Source organism: Rhodnius prolixus, unplaced genomic scaffold (genome assembly GCF_049639745.1).
Source record: "Rhodnius prolixus isolate KJV_2025 unplaced genomic scaffold, Rpr scaffold_4, whole genome shotgun sequence".
NCBI classification, from domain to species: Eukaryota; Metazoa; Arthropoda; class Insecta; order Hemiptera; family Reduviidae; genus Rhodnius; species Rhodnius prolixus.
This window is the reverse complement of record NW_027411614.1, coordinates 32,413,173-32,440,713: the sequence shown is the minus strand read 5'-3', so window position 1 is coordinate 32,440,713 and position 27,541 is coordinate 32,413,173. Positions and strand designations below refer to the sequence as shown.

Sequence of the window (27,541 nt, the reverse complement as noted above, 5' to 3'; positions counted from 1 at the left end):
ATCTGTGAAGCAGATAAGTAACTTTGTAAAATAGACAAAAATGAAAATCTATCCAAAAGGTACAAATTTGGCGTTTAATCAACCCTTATACTTAACAATTTAAACTGTAAGTTTTTGTTAAAGAGATTTTATATTTAGAGTTGAAAAAGTCCCAGTTAATTTTTGGCATGTATTGCATATTTTTTGTTTTGGTTCATTACTTTACTTGTTCAGTGTCTGTATTTTTATTGTCGTTCCTTGAGGGCAAGGTATCACCTGTTTAAACTCTTTTTCAGGTAGGTCTTACACCCCTTACTGTCGTGTCTGAAATGACTATCTATAATTAACTTCCCCCAATCACATATTAGGTGGATCTGCTAAATACCGATTCTTTTCTTATCGAAGCCTGTTTGCTTGCAGTTGGGATGGAATTATAGTGATCGTGGTGTTAAAAATAACTCCAATAACTGCAGTTTCTGGCAATGTACTAGTTGTCCACTTGGGTACATCATTATGGTGAGCCAAATAGTTCACTCACTTCTTGTGGTAATGACAGAACCGACTGTAAGCTAACTGAAACTCCTTGCTTCTCATCAGTTGCATAGTAACATGTTCGGAGATGGACAAAAAATATCTCAGACTTTGCAACGCCAACGTCAGATATCTACGCCACTGTCTTACGCAAATTCTCCGCCTCCCCTAAAGAGTTGCTGGGAATCAGCTACATAATCCTATTCTCTAGCATTTGATCCGTTTCTCTTTCTTGGGAAATTCCGAAGGGAGTCTTCTGTTAGCAATAAAGAGGTTCTGTGGTGAGAAATTCATACGCCTAAAATGGTAGATTTGTATATTTATTTTGTTATTATGCGCGTCAACATCTGGGGTCATTGACACCCGTAGCTTTTCATTGCTGGCTTTAGGACAGTGATTACAAACAATACTATCCATCACCAGTCTATGAGCTATAAGAAGCTTCTAGGAATAAAAATCTTAAGATCAGACAGATAGATTTGAACCCAGGATATTTTCGTAACATTCCAGTGCACTAAACAATGAACTAATCCCTTTATCTTATTATTATTTTTAATTTAAAAGTTTCAATTCATTTGTGTAGAATAAGGACGTACTGGCGCTAGAATTCTGCGAAGACAGCAAAGATACGAACAAAGTTCCCCTAAAAGATCTGAAGGTAAATGTCTAAACTATGTTGCAATCTCAAAATGCTTAAAAGTCTAGAACATAACTTAATAAAAACTTTATTAATTCAAGGTGACATCGGTGGATGTCTGTAGGAGTGATTTAGATTTAAAACAATTAAGATCTCTCAGGAAAAATAGACTGTCAAGAAGTAGTCCGTCGATTGTAAGTATAAGAATGGTTTAAAAATGTAAGTTAAGTAAGATCCAAATTCATTGTTTTATTCTTGAATTACTTTTATTCCGTTAAACTTTACTATTTCTCTACAGACACCTTACCTGGAATGTTTTTGTCTTGAATTAAAGATCATATATGTGCATAAAAATAAGGAAATTTTAAAAATGGCTATTTGCTATTGGATGACGTGTTGCAAATGTACAATAGTTTCAGAAACCTTTCTTTTTCGTATGGTCCTGGGGGTTTTCCACCATTTTGTTTTTGGGTTATCATCTCCTCCGCACTCAAAGTTTCTTAAGCAATCATATCAAAAAATTAAATAGTAAGATTAAAATAAGATAAAAGAGGCGTTTGCTTACTTTCACAACTCCCAAAGCCTTTTTTAGGTCCGGTGGAGATGTTTTCTACTTCCATCGCAACCTGGAGAAAAGCATAAGAATCGGCATAAGCTCTCAGACGAGTCACGCGTATTGTCACTCTGGCATTACCACGTCATGATTAGCTTTGGCCAGTTGAGGCTAGGATTTGTCGCATACTTAGCCTTAATCTTTCCAAGTTATAGTTTTAAGGGATTGTAGATGGTAGAAGGAGATTATTAGAACTGTAACGAGTGGCTACAGGCCGTTTACAAAATTTTGTTGGTGTTCATAGTTTTTTCCGTTTAAATACCCCATAAATACCAGTTTAAATACATCCTTTACCAGATCTATTATCTAATCAGGTATTAGCTGAGCTTATAAGAGGGAAATGTAAACTTCTATCCAACAGTATTTCCTTATAATCTACACAATTCCCTGCTCTCTCACATAATCTGATGTGATAACATTTCTTTTGCACTGGTAAGTCTAAAAGTTTTGACTAATGTTTATTTACTTTATTTGCCAGGGTGAAGAATACCAGAGTGATGTCTTAGGAAATATCCACATGAAGATAGCTCATTTACAACAGATTGCTTTAACCTTAAATAAAGAGATAAAATATTATTTAAAAGAAGTATTCCTGCGAGAAGATAAGGTGATTGTGTATTTTTTAATTTTATTTGATTATGAAATGTTTAAACTTAAAAATATAATTATGTTTCACTAGTAAGTTAGTATCCTGGTTGGATAACAAATTTCGATGAATTAAACAATAATGGTACTATCAAACTTAAAAGTTACCACTTTTACAAACATTTTGTTAGAAATCCCCCCTCCCCAAAGAAGCACGCTGAGAAGTAGCATTGTTTTAGGTAGGAAGAAAATACTACTGTTAACTTATAAGCCAATATATTAAGTGCGTAGTAAATGATTACACTGTAAGAAGAAGGTTAGCAATGCCGAATTCTTTCCCTTTTTCAAAAAGTAGATTTTCTGCATGGAACATTGTCTTTTGGCAATCCTTGCGTTGCGGAAGTTATTACGTTACTTACTCATAAAATTCTAGATAAAGGCTTGTATAAACTTCCACAAAAATTTCTTTTTTTTTTTGTTTACCTATAAATGTTTGTAAACTTCTTTAATTGTTGTCATTTCTTCACTAATTGATCATTTACTACTCAAATTAATGTAGTCGATCTCTGGCAATGTTTCAAGCCTTTAAATTTAGTTTTACTGGTGAATTATTATTAATTTATTTATTTTTGCAATTAAATTTATTTAACTCGTCTAAACCGGTTAAGATCAACTCTTGCATTTCAGACTAGACAGTTTGTAAGTGAAAGTCAAGATCTGAACAAAACATTAAACAATCTGAGCAAGGCGTTGTGTGCCTCGGAAAAAACCCTCATTGTAAGTAATCTAAGCCATTAACTATAACCATAATTATTTGTGAGTAAATTTATTTTCTGAAGAGGAAAAAGTATCGTACTTGAGGATTTCCCTCTTCCCATTAAACTAAAATATCATTACACTGATTTGCGAAGTTGATTTTTGACTTAGTGATTTGTTGGTTTCTGTGACAAATTGGGTCCTTTTGTACTAAAAGCTAAATAGACGCTTTTTAGTAAAGTAAAAAGTAAAATAATTGCCATTTTTTCAATTGCTCCGTAATCCCCTGATCCGTTTGAGAGGAAAAGCTTCCACGATAATTCTCAAAAAAACATTTTTAATAATAAAAGGTCTACCTGTACGTGAACTACCAGCGAGACAAAATCGAAATTTCTATAACTATCGTTGCACACCACTTTCATTTACACATTTGGCCCCTCAAAGTGGATTAATTTTTCGAGAAGTCGCAGCAGCATTTGTCCTAGTAAAGAAAAATAATTGCCTATTTTTTCAGGCGGGCTTTACGTCTATCTAACCGACATAATTTCAGGCTTCACCGAAAGCAATTTAAGGTATACTGAATAAGTGAAGGGTTAAAAAGAATCACACTTCCGCCAAATGATTTTTTATTTTACTATTTAATCAGTGAAATGACAATTTAAACGAAAGTTATTCCCATTACTTCTACAAGCCGGTATGCCCTGCAATGATTTTTTCCCGGGAAAAAAAAGTTTCAAAAAAGACGTATCTTTCATGAATTTATTAAGTTTAATGTCATCAGCTGGATTTTTTTTTTTTTTAGCACTAAAGCTTTAATTTTTGGCAACTTCTCATTTTTTTTGGTGTGTACCCGTTCATAACGACAAATTCCATTTTCTTAAAACTACTTTTTCGGATTCAGGAAACCTCATACTTCTTTTACTATATGAAAACTCAATATCCCAATTTTTCACGATAATAATAATTTTTTTTACGGCTAGTATAAGAGAAAAAAAAAATACAAGAAAATTATTATTTGTTTAAAAAATTGTTTTATTAGAATTGAACAGTGAACTACATCAACGTAGGGGATATTTTGCTAATGGAGTATATGTATAGGGCAAGAGTGAGTGAATAAATTAGTATTGGGAAAACGGAAGAAAGAGTGTGGTGACTAGGAATTTACTAAGGTACAGGTTTGAAGAATATTATTGTAGAAATTAGAGAGGTGGAACCTGTTCTGAAATTGTTAGATTTTTGTTTTTGTTTGTCTTTTTAAGTGTTATTGTTCATTTCTGTTGGTGTTGGTTGCAAGAAATTTAATTCATAAGTCAAAAAAAGAGTTGTAACCATGATGGTAGTTTAATAAAGAGCAAAGTTACGTTTGTTAATCGTATTTGGTGCTGGTACACAATACTGAAAAAATCTGGACAGTGAAGGTGAAAGTGCGATTTGTACAGTATTCTGTAAAAATTAATGAATCATATTCGTTATGTCATTTAATTTTGTTACAGTTAGTTCAGAGTATTGAAATTTTTTGTAGGTTAGACATTTTTCTGAAATGCTAAGAATTAGCTTGAATGTACCTTAGCAGTTTAACCGACGAGAGCTGTTAGTGTAATCGTCCCAACGGATGGTGAAAAATTAATTCCGAACTTTATTTGTTATTGGCTATATATTGCTGCATATTTGCTGGTCCATACTACTCTGATACATTTTTATTGTGTATACAGGGTGGAACCGGATAAGTGACGAAAAATTTTTTCTGTTAAACTATATTCAAAATGTAGTACAACGCCGCCTGAACGAGTGTCCTATCTCTATCTATTAGAGAGTTATGATTTTTTCAGGTTTTTTTCGACTAAACCTTATTACGTCATAAAAACACTATTTCTCATCTTGTGCCTCACTTATTTACATTTTTCACCTCATTTTCGGATTCAGCATTAAATTTCCTATAATAATAGATCATTTTCGTAGTTATTTAACTTTAATCAGATTCATTTATTACAATAAGAACGTTAATTTTTTTAGGAATTTAGAATTTTCATGAATTTTCAAAAATTAGCCTCTTCGACAAAATTGGTCTTAGAGGCTGTCAAATTTCTCAAAAACTGCTCCTTTTAATACTCTTTCCAATGGTATAATAATCAGTTTCAATAATAGCTGTTTTCTTTGGTCTATTACTGAGAAAGTGCTGAAAAACACGGTGTTAGCGAAGGAAGCAAAGGGGACTGGATGAAGCGTACTCGCATATCAATATTATTATTTATTAACAAAATCATTTCTTTAAGCATGTAAAATACATAATTACTTAGTAATTATTGATGTATCATGTTCTCAAAATGCCGACCTCGATTCTTGACGCATAACCGAGCGCGTTTTCGCATTGCTCCCACTGTTGTTGAAAATGTTCTTTCAGTTTTTCTGAAGCAGCAATTACCCGTCTTCTCACCTCTTCTTCACTGTTGACCTCAACCTTGTAGACCTCACTCTTAAGAGAACCCCATACGAAGTGGTCCATAGGGTTGAGGTCAGGAGATCTCTGTGGCCACGCGGTAGTTCCACCTCGCCCTATCCACTCAGGAAAACGTTGCGACAACCATCTTCTGACGTTCACCGAATAATAAGGTGGAGCTCCGTCTTGTTGATAAATTAAATTTCTGCTAACGTTGTGAGGAAGATTCAACAACACTGGGAGCAATGCGAAAACGCGCTCGGTTATGCGTCAGGAATCGAGGTCGGCATTTTGAGAACATGATACATCAATAATTACTAAGTAATTATGTATTTTACATGCTTAAAGAAATGATTTTGTTAATAAATAATAGTATTGATATGCGAGTACGCTTCAACCAGTCCCCTTTGCTTCCTTCGCTAACACCGTGTTTTTCAGCACTTTCTCAGTAATAGACCAAAGAAAACAGCTATTATTGAAACTGATTATTATACCATTGGAAAGAGTATTAAAAGGAGCAGTTTTTGAGAAATTTGACAGCCTCTAAGATCAATTTTGTCGAAGAGGCTAATTTTTGAAAATTCATGAAAATTCTAAATTCCTAAAAAAATTAACTTTCTTATTGTAATAAATGAATCTGATTAAAGTTAAATAACTACGAAAATGATCTATTATTATAGGAAATTTAATGCTGTATCCGAAAATGAGGTGAAAAATGTAAATAAGTGAGGCACAAGATGAGAAATAGTGTTTTTATGACGTAATAAGGTTTAGTCGAAAAAAACCTGAAAAAATCATAACTCTCTAATAGATAGAGATAGGACACTCGTTCAGGCGGCGTTGTACTACATTTTGAATGTACGATAGTTTAACAGAAAAAAATTTTCGTATCCGGTTCCACCCTGTATTTGTGTAAATATAATTTTTATACATTTGATACACATTTTTGGCATTACGGTTTTTATACCGTGACTACACAAGTAATTCTTTTTATAAGATAAATTATTATAAATCAGCCTCTACTGTTGGAAACAATCACAGACTTTTTCACGCCGCAGTTTATATTATGAAATGTTCTTAAAACTTGGTACACACACATATACAAGTAGAGAAATAGAAAGAAAGAAAGATACCTTTATTACTCATGTCCCTTAAGAGCAACAAAAATAAATAAAATTTACATAATAAACACAAAAAAACTCACGGTTAAAATAATAAAATATAAAATAAAATCTACACAGCTGTTCACAAAAAATTATTTACAATAAATATAAACTAATAAGAAAAAATTATGAATAACTTTCACAACTAAAATAAATAAATAAACTATTTCCTCCTAAATTCCTGTAATAAGTAGTCATAAAATAAAAATCTGAAATTAAAAATTGTTTTCCTGTTCGTAAGGTCCGTTGGTAAGTCGTTCCTCAGTCTACAGGAAGTGACGAAAAAAGAATTCTGATAGGTAGTAGTCCTGTAAGTTGGTATGTACAGTCTGGTGTGGACAGTCCTTGTAGTCCAGTACACCCTTAGCAGTAAACATGTCAAACAGATATCGTGGAGTCTGCGTCCTAAACAACTGGTTCAGAAAATTGCCCTTAAAATATTTCCTGCGGAACTCAACATTAAGCCACCCTAACTCATGGTAATGTGCTGTTATGTGTTCGTCTTTTCGCACATTTAATATAAAACGGACACATGAGTTTAGTGATCGTTTTAGCTTAGATCGTTTAGAGAGAGAGAGAGAGTGAGTGTGTGTGTGGGCGAGAGGTTAGTTTTGAGAGCATTGGGTAGCATCTAATAGGGCTTTGCATGTGTGTTAGAACTAGATCAAATACCTTCCTATTACCTTCCTACTAGTCCTATAGACTTCTTTGAACCTTTCGATTCCTTTTTTAATTAAAGTAATGACAGATATTACAAGTTTAAACTGTATTTCACTCTAGAAAATGTTTCGGACCTTTTCATTTGCGCTCTCCCTGTGTTGTTATTATTTTATTTGTTTTATCTAATAGTTAAATTTTAATCTAAAAGGTTGTAAATTGTAGAATAAATGTGCTTAAATTGCTATGTTGAAAAATTTTATAAACAAAAATCTGTTTTTACATTTAATAATGTATTTCTTGTTGTATGCTTTTAGGAGTACAAAGTATCAATATCTGTACCTTCTCTGCAGAATACTCTAACACAGGCACAGACTGAAGTAGAATTGTTGTTATGTAAAGTAGATGATTTTGTAAGTTATTCTAAATATAATATTCCACATTCTGTACGTAAATTAAAGTATATAGCTGTAAAAGTTTCATTATGTTGTTTGTAGACAAATTATAATGATATGTATGATATGAATCGGTCAAAATTGGAGCAAGAGATCCATGAATTACAAAAAGATATGTTTACGGTTGTTTCCGATATAATGGATGCTATTAAGGTAATTATACCAATTTTTAAATTCTTTATAAAGGACTATATTCAGCTGATTAAATTACTACTAATTTGTGTAATTTTGTCATCGTAGGCATCTCAAGATTACGATAATAATCTCCTCAATTCATATCGCACAAAAATTCAGAGCTATAGAGAAAAGGTTGGTTGGGTTTAAATTTAATTTTTAAATATAAATGTCCGTGATTTTTTTTTTTTTTCACAGCTTTACTTCTGATTTCAAGAGCAATTATTGCAGCGTAGGTTTTTGCTACTAATAAGTAAATAACAAATTACAATAATTATAAATTTGAATAATTTTTTAAAAATTATGGTTGAAGTATTTGCTAGTACTTTATTGACAGACAATCCTTGCAATTCCACATTTTTCACAAGGCATTTAACAAACAGTAGCAGCTATGCACAACTTCCGATCCAGTTTTTTAATTGCTTTTTTACTTACGCAGAACCATTTAGCATTGGCTATTGAAGAATCAGAGTTTCACTTATACTTAACATGTGCTCTTAATTTCAGGTAGAGCAGCTAGAAAAACACCTCACGAATAGTATCGACCAAAATGAAATCGTAAGACTTTATAATTTATTTTTTATTTTTTGAGAGAGTAGTTTTATATTAATTTACATTGCATCTAAATTATTTATTGAAGATCACTTATAAAGAATTATTTATTAATGCATTTTGTTCCAGATAGGCATTCATTATTACATGTATGTGCACTATTTGGCTCAAATTGTACTTTTTTGTTTCCAATATTTTTATTTGTTTTCTAAGCAAAATGTACAATTTTTTTTTGTTTAATTTACTTATTGCAGGAAGAAAAGGACGAAGAAGAGGATTTAGTATGTAAACTGACTGAGAAAATAGAAAAATATCAAATTGAAGTGGACAAACTTAAAAATTCAATCAATATTGTGGTAATTAAACTATAATTTTCTGTAAACTAAGTAAAAAATATAAGCTTGGGTAAAAAAACTTACATACTTCGGGTAATGCCGTCTGTAATTCATATATTCTTGGTTATTGCTGCTTATACAATTATAGCCTTTGTAAATCGCCCAAAAAGAAACAGCCTATATCAGACTCTAAATTTCGTATTTTGCTACTTTACCATCTGTTAATAATTTTTTTAAACAATTTCTCTTACTACCAATTTTGCATGTAACAAATACAAATGAAAAAGTTACTCAACTAAAATAGTGGTAGAAATATAGAAGTCATTACTCTGTAGTCAAGATATTCATCTCCTCGCCCCAAGAATTCTAATCACAGATTTCTACCAGAATCCGATAGACTCAAAAAGAAAATGGAACTGAACCTGATCCCTCATTTAGGGAGTTCAGGCCAGATTTTCTCGTGGAACTTCGCGTTGGGATCCAGCATTAGCTAACCAATTAGCTAAACCCCTTCTTTTTATTATTATTATTATTATTATTTTTATATTTCAGAAAAAGGACAAAGAAACAGTAGAAATGGAAAATCAAAAAGTAATGGATGAGCTGCAAGCCAAGGTATTTATATTATTAGCTTTAAATCTTACTTAATTTTAGCTATCTAATTTAAACTTACTGGTTTTAAACTAGAGCAAACAGAAAACTATGTAATTAATTATTTACAGATCAAGAACAGATAGCTATTGTAAACTACACATAAGGGGCGTAGTACCGTATAGCGGGTCCTGTGAATCTACTTATACTTCTTTTTCTTATATTTATTATGTAGTATCTTTCTTGAAAAGTAAAAGAAGTTTTTTAGGAAAAGGGAAAAAATTTAGAAACTATATGTATAAATAAGATTACATATTCCTTGATATCCTTTAAGTCAAAGACAAATGTGTGCATCTAGTCTTACGTTTTGAGAAAAGATTGTATCACATATTTGAATTTTATTTCCAACAATTGTCTGTTTATGTTAATATTACTTCATTTCGAGTAAAAATATATTAACTTTTAAATTACATTAGTTTTTTAACTTTACTTAATTTATTTTCTGTTACACTTTGCTGTTAAATTTGCTAGTACTACAATTATCCGATTGTAAGAAATACGAGTATACCTTTAAGCCGAAAGAAACTGGTTGATTTATAAATAATTTTTTTAATTGTTTAATAAATGTTTATCACTTTTTTTCTGTTTATTTAAATTTCTTTACCTGTCCTACTAAATTTTGTTTGTAATATATAGTTATTTTGATTGGTTAACTTGGTAAATTAAAAACTAACTTCAATTTGTACTTCAATAACATAAAAATTTGTTGCCGTTTTTTATTGGAAAGTTTTGTATTTAAATCCAGAACAGTGATTCTTAGTGACTATTTTTTATTTTAAGAACCAAATTGCCTTTCATTTAACTGGTGTCAATGATGGTAGCAATTAAACCATGGCAATTTTGATTAAAAGCATGAGATCTTTAAGCAGCTATAACGTAAACTTAAATTTTATTAAACGCAATAAACACTGTCGCGAATTGCGTTAAAATATTTAATTTACAAATTGTTTTTCCGAGCAATATTTTCTACATGCGGAAAGCTAATGTTATGCTTTTTTTAAAAAATTCAAATTATGAATGTTACAGAGTATTCATTTCTTCGATTTACAAGTTTTCTGATTCTGCCGATGAACTCCAGAAAATTGTGTAGTTTTAGTGACGTCTCCTGTGACTGTGTTACTTAATTTCCTGTATCTGTTTTTACCAAATTTTCTTAATTGAATACAATAAGAAACAAATATGGCTCAATCAATTATTATTTTTTTATTTGTTTAGATATGCACTCTGCAAGCGGCGTTACAAAGTGAATCGCAGCAACAGCATCCGGTAAGTACTAAATCTTGGTTCCTTTCATGGCCGCACAGTAAACAGATTCATTCCAGACATATACATGATGTATGAAGCCAATAAAAAAATTCAGTAGTCATAGAGAATGAGTTTGTAGTTAGCTAGCTCAATTTATTTTTATATTTTTGTAGTCATTGAGGAAGTCAGTGGGCTTGTTTAGTTGACTAGAAAAACTTAATAAGGTAGTTTGTATTAAATGCAATAAATAAGTTTCGATTAAATTTTAATCTTACAAGCAAAAAAAATCTATGAAACTTCAATTATTAAAAATTTAGTTTTAGTGTTACGAAAATGAATGTTATCGAGCAATGTTTATCCTAACATTTATTTGATATAAAATATTATTTACTAAAACATTGTTCAGTTTGACAAAACTGAATTGTACATATAATTTTTTTTCAATGTATGTTACTAATTTAAATTGTTTGACTCGCTAATGTTTCTGTTTTTGTTGTAATGTATTTGTACGATCGAAAGCCTGTTCCCGTATTATATAACATTAGTTCTTTTCTAGTTGGGCCGGATCCTTATTGCCCAAAAAAATTAGAATCTTTACTTAATTATTTTGTACATATTTTTTTTTAATGTTTATACTGTATAAATAAATTTGGCTATTTTATTTATTATATTCAAAAAGAAGCTTATTATATACATTCACTATTATTCGTGAATTGTTTTTTGTCTCAGATTATAAAAAAAACTTTTTATGTTGAATATAGTTGGTCAATAAAAACTTCTTTTTTTTTTTTAATCATCTAATCACTTTTATTCTGCTTTGAATTTTAAGAAACGTACATTTTTTTACTATCATGCTTTATCGGATAACTTGATTAAGTTTTTTCAGCTGAGTTTTCTTGATCAATCTCAATAATAAGCAACATTTGAAGTAGTATTTACTATGTTGGCGGCAAAAAATTATATCATTTCGAATAATATGTAAAATATTACTAATTAATAATAATAATAATTAGATTTTTTATTTATGTTGTAAGTACCATAGAACAGATTTGCCCAAAACAATATTTACAAAAATGCATTCTTATTTGAGTAGTTATTTTCATGTACTTATACTGTGAACATTTTTTTCTAGTTGAAATTTATTACTTCTAATCAAATTTACTAATAACAACAGTTGGAATAGAGTATTAGAATATTCTGTCTTGTGAAATGATACATTAGGGTAAATTTGAAGAAAAAAAAAACCCTAAACTTTGCTCATATTACGCTTTCTATAGACTGCGTTTAGTGTAATAATCTATTTAAGAAATATGTTAACATTTTAATTTATTCTATCATTTTGACAATATTAAATATATTAAATAATAAGTACATATAATATTTAACTAAATACTGATATGATACATCCGAATAAATTTTTAATGACAATATTTATTGTAAATGTGGTTAGGTGCGCATTGCAGTTTTATGCGTCATAACACTCCTGTTTTTTGCATTCCTAACAGGTTTCACCTTTACATTCAATTATTTATACCAAACTGATTTATTAATCAGTGGTTTATTAACCGATTAACAGATGAAGGATGGAAGATTTTAACCATTCTGGATTACGAAAAGCATGAGGGCTAAGAGAAATGTATTTTGTGACTTTCTTTAATCAAAGATATTTTTATATACATATATAGCTAAATGTGATGGAACAGGGCTTCTTAAATTTTTCCTGCTTGTAAACATAAACGGGATCTGATTTGGTCATGGCTTACCTGGGTCTGTATTCTGTACAATTATCTCATATGTTTGCTGGTTAACACGATTTTTCGTTAAACGATGGAGTGGCCAAGGTAGCGCTATCTGTTCAGTTTTAACGGCTGCCCTTGAATCTGGGGCTTTGTGAAGTTCTTTTACTCATATAATCTTTCTTATTCGAAAGAAAGAATCGGCGGTCATTATGACTTATGCTGGATTTTCTTTAAAACACATTCCAGATGGGATACCAGATACTTGAACTCAAAAATAACTGCAGAACTTTATTTCTTTTATAGATAACCTTGTATGCTTTTTGTTTTATCCTAATTAATTTTTAGACTATACACTACCGCACTTTGTCTAAGTACATCTTCAGGCACTGTGTGTTTATTAATGTTGTTAATTATATAGTTTACTGTTTATAGACATTACGAGTTTTTGAGTAAAGAAGGCTGCGGCGATAAGTAGAAGAGTCGGGCGAGAGCCGTCATTGGTGCACGTCAAGATCTTGGTGGTAGTTTAAGGTGGAATGGGGGGAGATCATGCGCCTAGGTTTGACAGCTATGAAAATAGGTTAAATGGTAGCAGAATCCTCCACTACAGGGATCTCTCGCGATGTGCGCTCTTGCACTGAAATATTATAATTAAACTTTAAAGCTCTATTTGAGTTTTGTTATCATTTAATCTAATGGAATTAGAGAAGTGGTACAAGTGACAGTGCTCTTTTAATAGTTGCCAGTTGAGATGTTTTACTGTTTAGGGGTTCCATTATGCATCTGTGTGCATAATGGAGGTGGGTGTAATGAAGCATGGATTAGTTCGAATCCCGCTTGTAGCTACTTTCTGTTTGTTAGACAAAATATTGATAGAATAGTATGTGCTGTACACCTAATTGATAGTTGGACGTTAAGCCCCGCCTGAAAAAATAGGCAATTTTTTTTCTTTTATTTCTTTAACAGGATCCCGTTCTAGAAAGCCCTGTTCTGTAACAATAAACCCCGCCCCTCATTTCCGGAAGTATACAATTCTTTCTACATAGTCTCGATTGTCTCAAGTAGATTCTTCACGAATTATTATTCTGAAACCATCTTTGGTTTAACGACTAAGACGTGGAGTACATTATATATAAGACGTAATCAACATTTTGTTAAATACCACATGTTATCCTTGAAATGAAAATGTGGATTTAATTCACAGTTGGAATTTATATATTTATGTTAATAAGTTATATTAATATAGTGCCTTAAATATTGCTAATAAATAATTCTTTCTATGAAAATTGTTTCTTTTTCAAACCTTTAATGTGGAGTAAAGGTAATAGATATATGTATTGTAGGATCTCTCAATTTTCAATAACAAATACGTACAGTCTATTTTATAAAAATAAAGTATTCAGATTTTGCTAAAACACAGCACAGAGATTTAGTTTTAATTCAAAACAAAAAAAGTCAACCACAACATCGAGGAGGATATTGGCACCCGAAGCTTTTTTTCAGTTCACCGCCTGCCTCCGAGCAGTATTCTCTCTTTTTGCAAACATTTTACAGCTGACTGTCCGGTCATGTCCAGTGTTGTTTCTTTCGAGAGAACACTGTCCAGTGGCTGGTACTGCACTGAAAAAAGCTTCGAGAGCTCATGTCCTCAAGAAAAAGCTCTTATGTGTGTTGACGCGCCTTAAATAAAATATAAAAAAATTACTAGTGGGTTAGAAGATTGATATCGCAACAGAAGACGAGTAAAAGCCCACAATAACTTCTTAAAGGTGCAAGATTTTCCATTTTGAGTTTTCATCGATGAAACTGTTTGAGGTCCTCTGAGTCCGAAAGATTAGTTTTTCAAATTGGTCTTCGCGCGTGCGCGTGTGTGTGTGTGGTCGGTATACGGTATAAGACGTAATCAACATTTTGTTAAATACCACATGTTATTCTTGAAATGAAAATGTGGATTTAATTCACAGTTGGAATTTATATATTTATGTTAATAAGTTATATTAATATAGTGCCTTAACTAGAAACTCTCGTGAAAAACTAGAAAATCTCGTGAATTTCTATTTTGATATTTCATGCCCCCGGAAGTAAGCAGCTTTTAGAAAAATCAGCAACCGGAAATACTATGTTACTGATAGGTTGTTCATTAAATGCATTTCTTGAAAATTCGTATCTCAATGCAAGCAAGTAGAGCAACAGCTTTTATTTGAAACGTTTTCCTTGAAAATGCTTCTTAAAGCAATAATGGTGGAAATATTCGGTAAAGCTTTTTGCTAGAGGGTCATTTAAGTGTAATGTATGATCTTAGACATTATCTGTAATATAAATAATAAATATATTTATACTAATATAAATATATTTATATTAGGATAAACTAATATAAATTCAATACTTACATAGAATTTCGAATTTAAAAAAAAATCGGTTGTTTGCCACTTTATTGCATGAATTTTGTAAATTGCGGTCAGAGAATATCGTGTGAGTGTTCGTAGCAGATTGATTAATTTCTCTTACTTATACTTGCCTTTAAATTTTCGATGTATAGATATTTTAATTGCTAAATTAAATCACCTTTAATTGCACGTTAAAAACGGAAGTTAAAATGGTATCTGAGAGGAGGTATACTTTCTCTTGGGAGAATGGGATGTTATAGCTTTTTAGAGAATGATCATCCTAATCTGCCGGCACTCCTCTTTTTCTTGTAGTTTCCCCAGATAGCCTGGGTGGTCATTGGGTGTTCGGATATGTTCTCAATGTTGATTATTGGTGAAGGAGTCTGATTCCAGAGATTTTCTTGGAAAGCCTGGGCAGTTACTAGTCTTGGAGGATTGTATACTCTTCTTAGAACACTTCCAACCTTTAATTTTGTGGCCAATTTTGGAAATCTGGGGAGCGCTTTCGGGGAAGGATGTTTGGATTTCAGGGAAGCCTGTTTAACATGTTCTCTTCTATTCTTAGAATTTTTCTGGAGAATTTGGTTCCATTTTCATCTAGGGGAGCTTTTCGTAGAACATCTACGAAGCGTTGGGACGTTGCGAGGTAGAGAACCTCGAGCTGTACGAAGAGCCTAGTTGTAGCCAAGTCTTAGAATCGAATTTACCCTACTCAAAATCCTCTTAGGAGCTTGGTTCAGAATTTTTGGAGGAGTTGTCTCACCGAGAGTGCTGCAGGGTCTTACTTGACACTAGTAGGACACAATAGATCTATTAAAAAGTCGCATTGCCGAATACCCCACCACCATCCCCCCCCCCAAACCCTAAACTACTACTTTACCTCTGTGGTGAGGGAGAACATTGAATGTGTGGGAAAAATGTGCAACATTATGGATAGGAAGTAAAACTAATCATTGATAGTTCCTAGCAATACAGGAAACTGACGTGAACCAGAAATATTTATATTTTTACTGAAAAATGATTCTAGAATAACTTCTACACTTAAAAGAGACAGACAGAATTAGAGATCTTTTCAGGTGATTGTGCCTTCCGATGTTTTGTCATCGACCAGTTTTCACGAAATGCACTCGTGTTATGTGACTGCTAAACAAACTTTTATTTTACGACAGGCGAAAAAATCAAACAAGCCATTACGGAGAACCCTTAGTCCAACACATTGATAGGGTTCAAAAAGTATGGTTAAACTGCAGTGCAGAAAACCGCTAGATAGAGTCATAGAAATTCTTGATGTTTAGATTTCTAGAGATGTTCAGCTGTTCGCCATCATCGATCTAACATCCAAACTTCTGTGTATCTTAAGTTTATTATATCTTATAGGTATATTAAGCATTCTTATTCCAGTAAGAAACCATCATATACTCCTAGTTTATTTTTTCAATTGTTCTCAGGAAGCCCAAGCGGTCATTTCCAAATTAGGAGCAATAATTAAACATCAAGAAGAAAAGGTATAAATTATATTATTATTTTTGACTTATTTATTTATTTGTCAAAATGCAATGACCCAATTTTATCTAGTGTTTCAAGAAGTTATATTAACGCAGTTTTAGAAATTGTATATTTTTAACATTGGACACTTCTTCATCTTTTTTTCTTTAGAGTTCAAAATTTGCAAATCATTAATATTCTATATTATATTCTGTGATGTAGGAGTTATGTAGTAATTATTATAATTTTGATCATTCTGGAAATAATTATCATATATCTTTTTTGTTTTTGAATAAATTATCTTTTGGTAATATTTCTGTTTTGAAACATTTTGTCTTGGAAATTGACTTTAGGAGCTTTCTAGTAGGGAAGTGCTTCCATTCTTTTCTCTTTTTTCTACTTGCTAATGTTTCTTAATTAATAGTTGTTTTATATGGTAGCAATTTAGTCGAGAATTGCAACAAAGACTTTTTAATTTGAATTCATTGGATCTGTGGTTTTTTAAAGCACTGCCGGCTACCGGACAGTATTCTCGTTAAGCAAACTTTGCGCTCACCGAAGAATGAGCTTAGAGTTTAAAGAGAAAAACCAAGAACAGCTAGCTGGATAGAAATAAGGATGGTCTCCTCGTGGAACCATTTTGCAAATCCTCCCTTTCTAAGAATTGATTTAAAGTTAGGTTTTTGAAACCTTTACTGAAAAAGAAGAAGTAATTTTAGTGGTATTGAAATTTGGGTATCTCTATAAGTTACACTCTACACTCCTGATTCAGTGTTGTTATCCTCTGATAATTTCCCAAGTTTTCCTCTCAATTAGTTAATTATCTACCAGAACTTTAAGAATTAGGATGGAGAGTATCTTGTTGACGTTTTAGCCCTAATTTCGGTTAAACTAGTTGAATTTGTGTTCATGATGGGAATATTTTAGTATACAATAAAAAATACTTTAGGCACAAATTATTTAACTGATTGAAACGTACAAAGTGAAATTACATATTTCATACTCAGTGTTAAGCCATTAACAAGACAGCCTGGTCTCTAAATAAAATGTGATATTTTTAGATTGTAAGGATGTATGCTTATATCAATCAGCAAAAAGAAGAATATTTGAAAATGCTTAATCAAGAGAGCGATCAAAGGGAAGTAAACAAGGTAGAAATTCAAATTGAAATTTCCGGCTTATAAATGCTTTTTTGAACGAAAAAAATACATAACATTACATTGTTATTGATTCAAATTTAAAAATCCTTTATATTCAAACTGATTTTTAACAGGAAGTAAATATTTTGAATGAAAAGTTAAAACAAAATCAAATAGAAATTCATCGTCTTAAATCTCAGGTAATTTTTTTTTCTTTCATATTAGGACTTTCAATAAACACAAAACACTTTCTATTGTGCATGAACAAGAAAAGTTCAAAGTGCAATGGTGTTTTGCGAATTCTGAATTCTCATTAATAATACAGCAATTAAAATATCAAATTCCCTATATAATAAACAAATTTAATCTCCTACCCCTTTTTAATAGAATATTTATTTTCATTAAATAAGAGTCAATTGAAGAGAAACCTAAATGAATGAATCCTTTACAATTTTATTTTTAATTTATTTGTTACAAGCTTTTACTAGTAGTAACTCTCAAGAACATTATACTATTAGTCACTCTCTTCGCTACAGAGATCATGAGGTCAATGTCTTTTAAGACATCTTGTTAGTTAATCAAGAAGAGTTCTGAAAGAATGTTTTAGAGCTTGAAGATTTGTGAGCGATTGCAGATTGAAATGAATTTTTTTGTATCGTGTTTTGGCGACTTGTGTGATAAAATGAATGTTAAGATCAGTATTTATGTAACATATGTATCAGTTTGATCGGTTAGAGATATAAAATGGAGCGCTTACAATTGTTCAAAGTGTTTTAAATTGTAGAGATTGACTTCTTTGGAGATTAGTACGTTTGGGTGAACCAAACAGCTCTATTCCATACTCCCAGATAGGTTTTAAAATAGAAGTGTAAATTGGTCTTTTATTTTTAGAGACGGTTTTGGTCTATCGTCTAAAGAGTCTTTTAATTTGTCGTTAGCGTCGGTTTAGTTCTGTTCTTTTAAGTCTAGCGCGGGGATTTCAAGAAAGTCTTTGGTCTAATTAAAGCCCAAGGTAGTGGGCAACGTTTATTCCTGGTAGAGGTATTAAGTTATAGAAGACTGGAGGAAGACTAATGCGACGAAGAATGATGGTGATATGTTGAGAATTAGATTCATTAAACTTAATAGCCAATTTCTTGAACCACTTTTCTAGTAAGGAGAGGTGTGATAGTAGATTTATGTGAGCTCTTACAGGATCATGATTAGTGGGTATCGTCTTCGTATGTGAGAAGACACAAGAATTAAAATTACTATTTCTTTAAATAGTGGAAAGTGAAAAAATTAAATGGACTGCAATATTCAAATTAAATTAGTGACTATTCCTTATGTATGTCTACATATATTCCTTAATATTTAGCCACTATTCTCTCAAGTAGACACTAGTATTATCGTTTATTCGCTGGAATTGTGTGAGGTGTTTATACGTACAGTTGCACAATAATATAATAAAAATGAATATTAAAATAAAATTGAATAAATAAAAGAAATCAATATTGATATCGACCAAATTACAAAATAATAAAAAAAAACAAACATTAAACCAAAATGGAGTGATTTAGATGAAATATATATATTTATTCTAGTAGCAGAAGAAACCAGAGGATTTGCTAGATTTTAGAGTCATAATAGCGATATTTATTTATTTTTTTTTGTAGGTATTTACGTTGCAAAGTATTAAAGAACAATTGGAGTATTCTGCTGGAGTAAATCCCTCGGAAGAGATCAAAGAATTAAGAGTAAGCTTGGATTTTATTTTATTGCTGATGTCAAACTAGCTGCTAGTTATATTATGTAGATACGTATATACTCGTATACAGTACACTTTAAGGTGTAATATGAAAATTATTATTTTCTGACATAAATAATATAAGGTAATCCCAATTATAAACAAAGAATACGGCGCTAATGCTTAGGCATTATGATATCTAGGTATATATATATAGGTATATATATATGTATATATATTAAAATATTTGGCAGCATTTTTATGTTGACTTTCAGTTGATTAAAATGGAAAATATTCAAATCAAAAAAGAATTGGAACAAGCACTTGGTTTAACTTTTTCCCAACGCACAAATATTGAAGAACTTCAAGACAAACTGATAGAAGTTCAAGATGAGGTGAAGTTATTTACAAGATATTTTATCAATTTAAAAAAATTATCTATATATATTTAAAATTATATGAACGAAATTGTACATTGCAGGCATATACCTTACGCGCAAGGGCTTTGAAACAAAAGGAACAATTTACTTATTTAATCGAGGAGTGCAAAAAATTCAAATCTGATAAGGTTAGATGGTTAAATTGTTTAAATCTGAATTTAAATTTGGACGTTGCATCTTTCTGATTTATCGGTAAAAACTTCCTAAAATGGATTTTATTAGAAGTTATCATTTATATGCAGTTTAACCAATCAGTTTTGCCTTTTTTATTTCATTATTTTTTTAATCTAGAGTTTTTTGATCACAAATTAATTTTTAATTGCTAATTTTTTATTAATTGTAAATTGTATTCTTTTTTCAATTAGCAAGGCTGAAAATGATAAATAAATCAATTTCCAATGTGAATTTGACTTTGAACAAAATGGTGTTTACAGAGGGAGTAATTAAATGTAAACTTGCTGTTTATTTTTTAATTTATTATTTATTTGCGCCAAGGAATAAATCAATGAACTTTTTAGTAATTAAATTCAGGTGTTTATCCATAGTTCTTCGTCAAAAGGCTAATTTTGTTTCGCGTCTTATCTCTGTAAAGCTCACCATTCTTATCTACACCAACAAATTCCCTAATTTTTATTCTTTATATTTCGTCTCGATTCTCTCTTGATTAGTCAACTTTATTTTCTTTTTATAGTATTCACATTATAATTTTAATTTTATATATTTGTTGTAAAACTAATATTTTCTTATAACCACATTTTATTTTATCAACGCTTGCAATTCTCTATTCCTATATTCCAGTACTATTTACTCTTTGACCTTCAAAACCAGAACTCCCTTTGCAGTTCGACCATCTTTTCTTCAATGGTCATTTTCCTCAGCATAATTTTTTTTAGGTTCCCAAAACAAAATTTCCCACCCTCGGCAGCTCCGATATATTTAAATAAGCATTTAATTTTTCTAATTTGTTTTTGAAAGTCAATCTTGCTTTTAACCCAGGGGCGAAAGCCTGCAGATAGTGATCTATCCCCCACTCGGAGTATCATATCCTTTACTTGGCAATTCTAAATGGGTTTAAAGAGAGCTGTAAAGATCATTTAAGACTAGAAATCATCAAGAAGCCTTTCGGAAATCAAACTGCAACTTAGGTAGCAATTAAGAATTTTCATCCGACAGATCTAACAGATTTTTCATTACTGGAATATTTTGATTATTCATTAATGCCCAATTCGATGCCAATGCCCAATTTTCTCTTTCATGAATCACTATTGTCCTTCCCTCCCCTTTTTTCATGTTCATTTTCTCTTTCTGGACAATTTTATGCTAACATTAAGATATGCCACCTGATTCTGTGTCCAATATTAAACATTGATCTCTGCATCAACCATTGATCATTGATCAAAAAACACATTAGATTTTTTTCTTATATTATCTTATTTATTATAAGAATGTTTTCTTAGCTCACATTTAAAAAAATATTTATGAATTACTTTCCTTTATTTATTTTATTGGTGAATCTTTTTAATGGTAAAAATAGAATCCATTTTTACTGAGTAACTACTTTTATTCATTAAAGTAACTCAACAGGAGAAAATTGAAAATGAAAAGGAAGACCTTATTTATGAAATAACAAATTTAAGAGAAGAACTTACCGCAGTTAAAGAAAGTGAATGTAAAATAGCAGCCGAAATGGTTAAGAATAGTCAAAAAAACTGTCAATTAGCTCATGAAAAGGTAAATATTGTTGTTGTTTTTTTTGAAACCATACTATTCTGTCGTAATTATATTTATGAAATATCAAAGTAGTTGATGATTTTGGGTTGATGATCTAACTCAGTGGTGGGCAACGTTTCTTTCAAGTGGGTCATTTTTCAATTTTGTTCACAAAAATTTTTGCTGTTGGGTCACATCACTTCTATTTTAGATTACATATTATCTCAGAGTATAGATATAAAAAAATCACAGATGGGATAATTTAATAATACATCTTAAATAGATAATAAATTTATTACCATCAAAGCCTTATTTATTACTTGAAAGAAATCATACAATTTTAGCAGAAAAGTACTTGTCTGAACGTGTACTCCCTGCACAATAATAGGTGACCCGCGGGTCATAGGTTGCCGACCACTGATCTAATTGTTCAAAAAATAAAATAAAAATTGAATAATTCTGATAATACCTTCAGTATTGTTGCTCACTGCAAATACCTTTAAAAGGCAACTCCATTTAAGTATGGCCTAAGAATTTTTTTTCTAAAATTATTGTGCAAATTTTTACTGAATCTGTTTACGGTAAAGAAGCTTTCGCTCTTTCCCCTTTAGTGGTATTTCATACAGATCTTTAGGTAAAGTCTTTTATGTATTAACTTAATATTTTGTTAAGCAAATCAACCTCCCTACATTTACTTAAGTTTAATATATAATTCTAGGATCACGTAAACCAGACCGGTTTCAGCCGACCCAAAGACCCTCAGTGTGTTGAAAGTTTCGTTTCGTATCCCACATGCTTTCAGTTAATGTTCTTTCAGGAGTCCTTTTTTAAAGACATTGTTTTCGGCGATTTATATAAAAGATATTTATTAAAAGACTGAAGACGTATTAATTGAAACCAATTCTCGGTCCTTATTAAAGCATATTTCTATTTTGCATCATACTCCATTAAAACTATTGCCCTTATTTCGTTTTATGCATCCTCTACAATAAGTTACATTGTCAAAAACAATTATTCCCCCTTACAAAAATTTGAATTAAATGATGTCCTTCAATTTAGGAAAATCTCGAAAAAGCATTACAAGACAAAATAGAATTGAACCAAAAACTTGAAATAATTGTTTCTGAATTAACCAAAGAATGTGGAAAAATGAAGAATGAAGTAAGTACATAATCATATTTCTTAGATACCTAATGTAAGTTTGAAAAATAATGGGGTGAGTAAAGACGCTCTTCTAGTTGACGGTTTTGGTTTAAAATTCAGTATTTAAAGCGAAAATAGCTTCAAAACTGAGTACCAAGTTTGAGTTATAAGCGACTTTTCGTTTTTCAGATTTTCTATTAACCATTCAATAACAATTCATTTATACCGTTCGCTAAAATATAAATTTGGTGTTCAGAAGACAAACAGAAACAATCCGGTGAAAACCCAATATCGAAAATTTGACAAGCACGCATTATTTTTCCACAGAAGTAAAAGAAAGTAAAAAGTGAAAAATCCATTGAATAAAAGGACACATTCGTACTGTAATTTTCATTAAGAGATATTCATCAACCTAAAAATACAATGTTCGAAACAGAAATTATGGAAATACCAGAAAAACTTATGATTTTGTATTTTTCCCTACTTTTTGAACTGCTACATCCAAAAATAACCGATTTGATGTGTATCATATATGCTTGTTATAAAAATACAATGTTAGAAACAGAAAATATGGAAATTTCAGCAAAACTAAGAAAGATTTTGTATTTTTCCTTTTATTCTACACCTCTATTTGCAAGACTAGCCGGCCTATTGTGTATACATTGTATACATTGACCTAGTGCCTTTTTCGAACATTGTATTATTTTATTACAATACATACGAGCTTTACCAAATTCTCAATTGCTGGAAGAAGTTGGGCCGGGCTTATTTAAGAAAGAAGCATTCATCTTGATTGGCATGCACGGTGTACGGATCCGTCGACTCGCTCTCCTCGTTTGCTTCGTTCAAATGATTTTCTACTTGCATTCCATGTGTGTAACTTCCGAATTCAGCAGTGTTTTCGCAAACGCGTCATTTTGTCATAACGTGAAGAAAGCAGTTAACGTTGATGCCGGTGGATTCAGGGCTATTTGTTGCATATTGAAATTTATGAACATTCAATTTGAAAATGCAATCGGAATCATTGAAATGGAAACGTAAAATATGTTATTTAGTATGTCGTGTGATGTTTTTACGTCCAACATGGCGTGTTTTTTTTTAAAAAAAAAAACATGTTTTACACCCCTGGTGTGTCGACATTTATATAATAGGTAAATAAATCGTATTCAAATGCAACGTTGTGTCCAAATTTCAAATCAATGGGTGAAGAACTTTCGAAGATTGAACAAACGGACATTTACATTTTTATTTATATATGTGTATAGATACATTAATTAGTAGTAACTAAGGTTTCTTAATAATTATAATGTTTTTGTAAGGACTATGTGCAGTAGACCTAACGTTACTATACGTACAGCTAGGCGGCTCCCACTCTTCGCGTTCTAACTCAGGACCGTTGATGTTATGAAGAATTGCATAGAACTAAATTTGTAGAGAATTTTAAGCTCAACAACTTTTAATAACTCTAAATTTCATTTAGAGCAAAGAAAACAAGAAATTTTTCAAAAAAAGAAACTATTTTCGTGAACTTTGACCACTGATTTCCGGCGACGCGTACACAAGATTCTATGAGACGTTTGAGCCAACTTATAAAATGCCAAAACAATGATTTAGACAAATAACTTCCATTCCGAGGTTATATTCTAATTTGACTGGGCTATTACTCTTTTTTTTATGTTTCTCCGTTATTAATTACTCTGTTAGAAGTACCAGATCTGAATAAGTATCTTTTCTAACTGAAGAAGTTTCATTTACCAAAAATATATCTAAAAAAAAAAATATTAACCACAACATACTTTCTTCTTTTATTTCAAAACAAATGTGCTGATTTCAGCTTTTCTATTACATTTTTTTTATTTAATATTGTTGACTATGTTTGAGTTTTAAAACTGTATAACAGAGTGAGGTACTTCAGTTTATGAGAAATAAAATAGAAGCACTCAACCAAGAAATCTCTGACAAAAATGCCAAAGTTCGTGGTTTAGAACATCGTCTAAAAAACGTAATGATTTTATTTTATTATTTCATTGAACTTAAAAACAATCTAAGCATCGAAGCCAATGAACTACTTTACATTTAGAAATCATGACTTGATCAAAATTTCAGTTACTGAATCCATATCAAATGGAAGGACAAGAACTCATACAAACGAATGAAAATGATGAAGAAATGGAAATTGTTAACAAGAAATCTATGACACTTGAAGAAAGTATTGACAATTTGGAAGCTGAAAATATTAAATTATGCAATGAGGTATTTTTTTATTATATGTTCTTCCTTGGGGGTAGGCATTTTCGAAAAAGTTTTTACCATGGTCATTACAAATAATTATTATTGTAAAATCCTTTTTTTTAAATCATACTGCAAATATAAATTGAAACATTTATTAATTATTATTCTTTATTATTTAATAATTATATATATTTAAAGAATAATATCTACAATTATTATGATATCAAATAATTATTCTTTATCTGCAGAGAAAACAATTTTTTTAGATCCTTAGTTTAGTGGAGAACGACAAAATGTATATTGATTGGCGCAATGCCTCAGTCACAGTAAAAATAAATTATGATAAAACTTAAAACTGTCGAAAATCTCATTTTTTCAATGAGATAAACCGTTAACGACATAAATTTAAGATAATTTAGATTCTGAGACTATTTTCATTAATAGATACAGCCCGTCTATTCATAGATAATTTTTTTTTACGTCGAACTGATATATAAGAATCACAAAATGACGCTTTATAAACCAATACAATTCAAATTCCAATGTTAAAATTATTTTAATTTAATAGATTCGAACAATAGCTCTCACTAGATCACTAGAAAGTATAAGTATTTATTTTCCTCGTCCACTTTTGGAATCGAATATTGCTTTTAAGCGGTTTTCTCCTCTTTCTTTCAAAATTCTTTTAGAATATCACAACGCTTTTTTCTTTTCCTTTTTTGAATTACATAACTAATTTATTTCATGAACCACAAGCTGTACACTAAAGTGATGACAGGAAAATTATATCTGCCTATATTTGTTTAAAAAAAGGATTGACTACTTGGTCATTTTGCTTAATTATAAAGGTGAAACAGCTTAAAATATACTTATAATTATATAAGTTATAATTATATATTAAAATATCCTTTACCAATGAAGTAATATAAAATAAAAATAAATTCCAACTCTCTTAGTAGTAGTTCTTCAATAAAACTTTCATGAAATTTGCTAATGGTAATATAATTTAACTTTACATGTTTTAGAATATGAGGCTGAAAAATGAAATAAAGTTGTTCTGTAAAGTGAACAATGACAGCGCTTTGTCAAATGTTCCTGTCGAAGGAGATGATGATAACTGCAAAATGGTTCTTCTTAATAAAGTTTCAACATATCGGAAGAAGTTGAAAACATTTATGCAACAAAATTGGTACAGTTACTTATGTATTTATATACTATACTAAATAAAGGCTCCACGATCGCCGAGCAGTTAGATGCGAGGACCACAATTCTATCATTTATTGTGGTATTGGGTTATATTCCTGGACTAGGCCTTAGATTTTATTTAATGGTTAATAGGCATTAATGGCATTCATCGTAAAGTGTTTGCTAGTCGCCTCCGTCCACGACAACTAATTTGGTAGTTGGAAGGAAGGCCTGCTTGTTGGACATATATTTGATTGTTGCTAAATAAATCTTCTCACCCTGTTTTTGTTATGCTCTATTACTTTGCGAATCATATGTTAAATGTCGTCTTAGATACACTCCCGTATACACATAGTAATATTACATAAAGCAGAAGTAGTGTCATTCATAATTAATTCAAAGGACTAAAATTTGTTCACTTGTAATATTTCTTAAAACTATTTAACAGGCGGCTTATAGAAACGGTGAACAAGTTGCAACATATAAATAACTTACTGGCCTCCAATAAAGAAACTATTAAATTAAGAAGACATTAAAATATAAATTAAAAAAAAATTGAAGCTTTCTACGTAAGTAACATAACATTATTTTATTATTATATACTCAGCACTTATTCTATTTTTGGTTTCTACTTTCTTTTTTACTTGACCGGATAAAAATTTGATTGAATAATTTGTTTTTCGCTTGAGAAGGCAATATTTTCAATTATATAAAAAGAAATGTTGAACAATTCTCATTAGGTTTGATTTTCCATTCGTGTTCATGGGAATTGCAGGTCGTTATTTTTTAGGATATAACCAAAATCCACTTATTGGTCTCAGTTTCTTAGCTACCTAATCTTCAACCAACGTAACGATCTCACAGATCATCTTCAGTGCTTAAATTTTTCCTTAGTATTGTTGATACATCGTCATTATTAGTATTATCGAAGCTCTGCCATTTGACGTCGGGCTTCTTAGTATAATTTAGATTTTCACCCAAAGATTCTGTAGTAATATTCAACGTTTGGTCCTCCGAATAAAGACATAAGTATATCAAGGTGGTCTAATGTCAAAGTCACGCTTTCACAAGGGCGCAGGATAGATCCGCCCCTTCCTTCATATGGTATAGGTGTCCATTAAATAATTATGCCTAGGGAGGAGGCAGAAGCATGCAACCTAATCCTCCATAAGTAGGTCAGGAGGAATTTGCCGTCTGGATCAACCAGTGACTAACAGCGCTTTCCTTTCAGCTTTCGCGAAGGACAAATCTTTCACCTCTATGCAGAGGCAAACAGCGGTAATTCTTTTTTCAATTGCAAGTGCCCTGTAATCAATGTAACGCTGTTTCCATCTTGTCTATTAGATCGAACAATTCTGCGCGAACTTGCTAGCCATTTCCATCAGCCCCACATTAGAGTTCACAAAAAATGCTGAATCGGCTATTAGATCTCCTTCACAGCGTTGATGTATATGATATTGTACCATCTATTGACGTAACTGCTTTATTTTGGCCCCTTTCAAGTGTTGCCAACGCATTGGATGAAGCTGTAAAAATAACGCCATTCTCGATAGCTGGAATGACATAGCTTTTATATGCGCGATGG

General features: G+C 31.0%; 1 protein-coding gene across 7 annotated transcripts in view; it reads left to right on the top strand.

Annotated features, from left to right (window-relative positions):
* LOC141455886 (uncharacterized) overlaps positions 1-27,541 on the top strand; it is a 52,717-nt gene that overhangs the window by 24,747 nt on the left and 429 nt on the right. For 4 of the 7 annotated variants that reach the window (XM_074131351.1, XM_074131346.1, XM_074131345.1 and 1 more), the window contains 23 exons: positions 1,094-1,168; positions 1,249-1,341; positions 2,239-2,367; positions 3,033-3,122; positions 7,676-7,771; positions 7,856-7,966; positions 8,054-8,122; positions 8,495-8,545; positions 8,794-8,895; positions 9,427-9,489; positions 10,741-10,791; positions 16,345-16,401; positions 17,443-17,532; positions 17,655-17,720; positions 19,176-19,256; positions 19,522-19,641; positions 19,728-19,814; positions 21,271-21,417; positions 22,456-22,557; positions 24,440-24,541; positions 24,646-24,792; positions 25,797-25,960; positions 26,405-26,525. In XM_074131351.1, coding sequence (XP_073987452.1) covers positions 1,094-1,168; positions 1,249-1,341; positions 2,239-2,367; positions 3,033-3,122; positions 7,676-7,771; positions 7,856-7,966; positions 8,054-8,122; positions 8,495-8,545; positions 8,794-8,895; positions 9,427-9,489; positions 10,741-10,791; positions 16,345-16,401; positions 17,443-17,532; positions 17,655-17,720; positions 19,176-19,256; positions 19,522-19,641; positions 19,728-19,814; positions 21,271-21,417; positions 22,456-22,557; positions 24,440-24,541; positions 24,646-24,792; positions 25,797-25,960; positions 26,405-26,492 — 2,181 coding nt within the window. In that variant the 3' untranslated portion in view covers positions 26,493-26,525. Of the gene's footprint in view, positions 1-1,093; positions 1,169-1,248; positions 1,342-2,238; positions 2,368-3,032; positions 3,123-7,675; positions 7,772-7,855; positions 7,967-8,053; positions 8,123-8,494; positions 8,546-8,793; positions 8,896-9,426; positions 9,490-10,740; positions 10,792-16,344; positions 16,402-17,442; positions 17,533-17,654; positions 17,721-19,175; positions 19,257-19,521; positions 19,642-19,727; positions 19,815-21,270; positions 21,418-22,455; positions 22,558-22,728; positions 22,901-24,439; positions 24,542-24,645; positions 24,793-25,796; positions 25,961-26,404; positions 26,526-27,541 lie in introns of those variants that run through there. The other 3 variants (XM_074131347.1, XM_074131348.1, XM_074131349.1) reach the window with 3 other exon arrangements.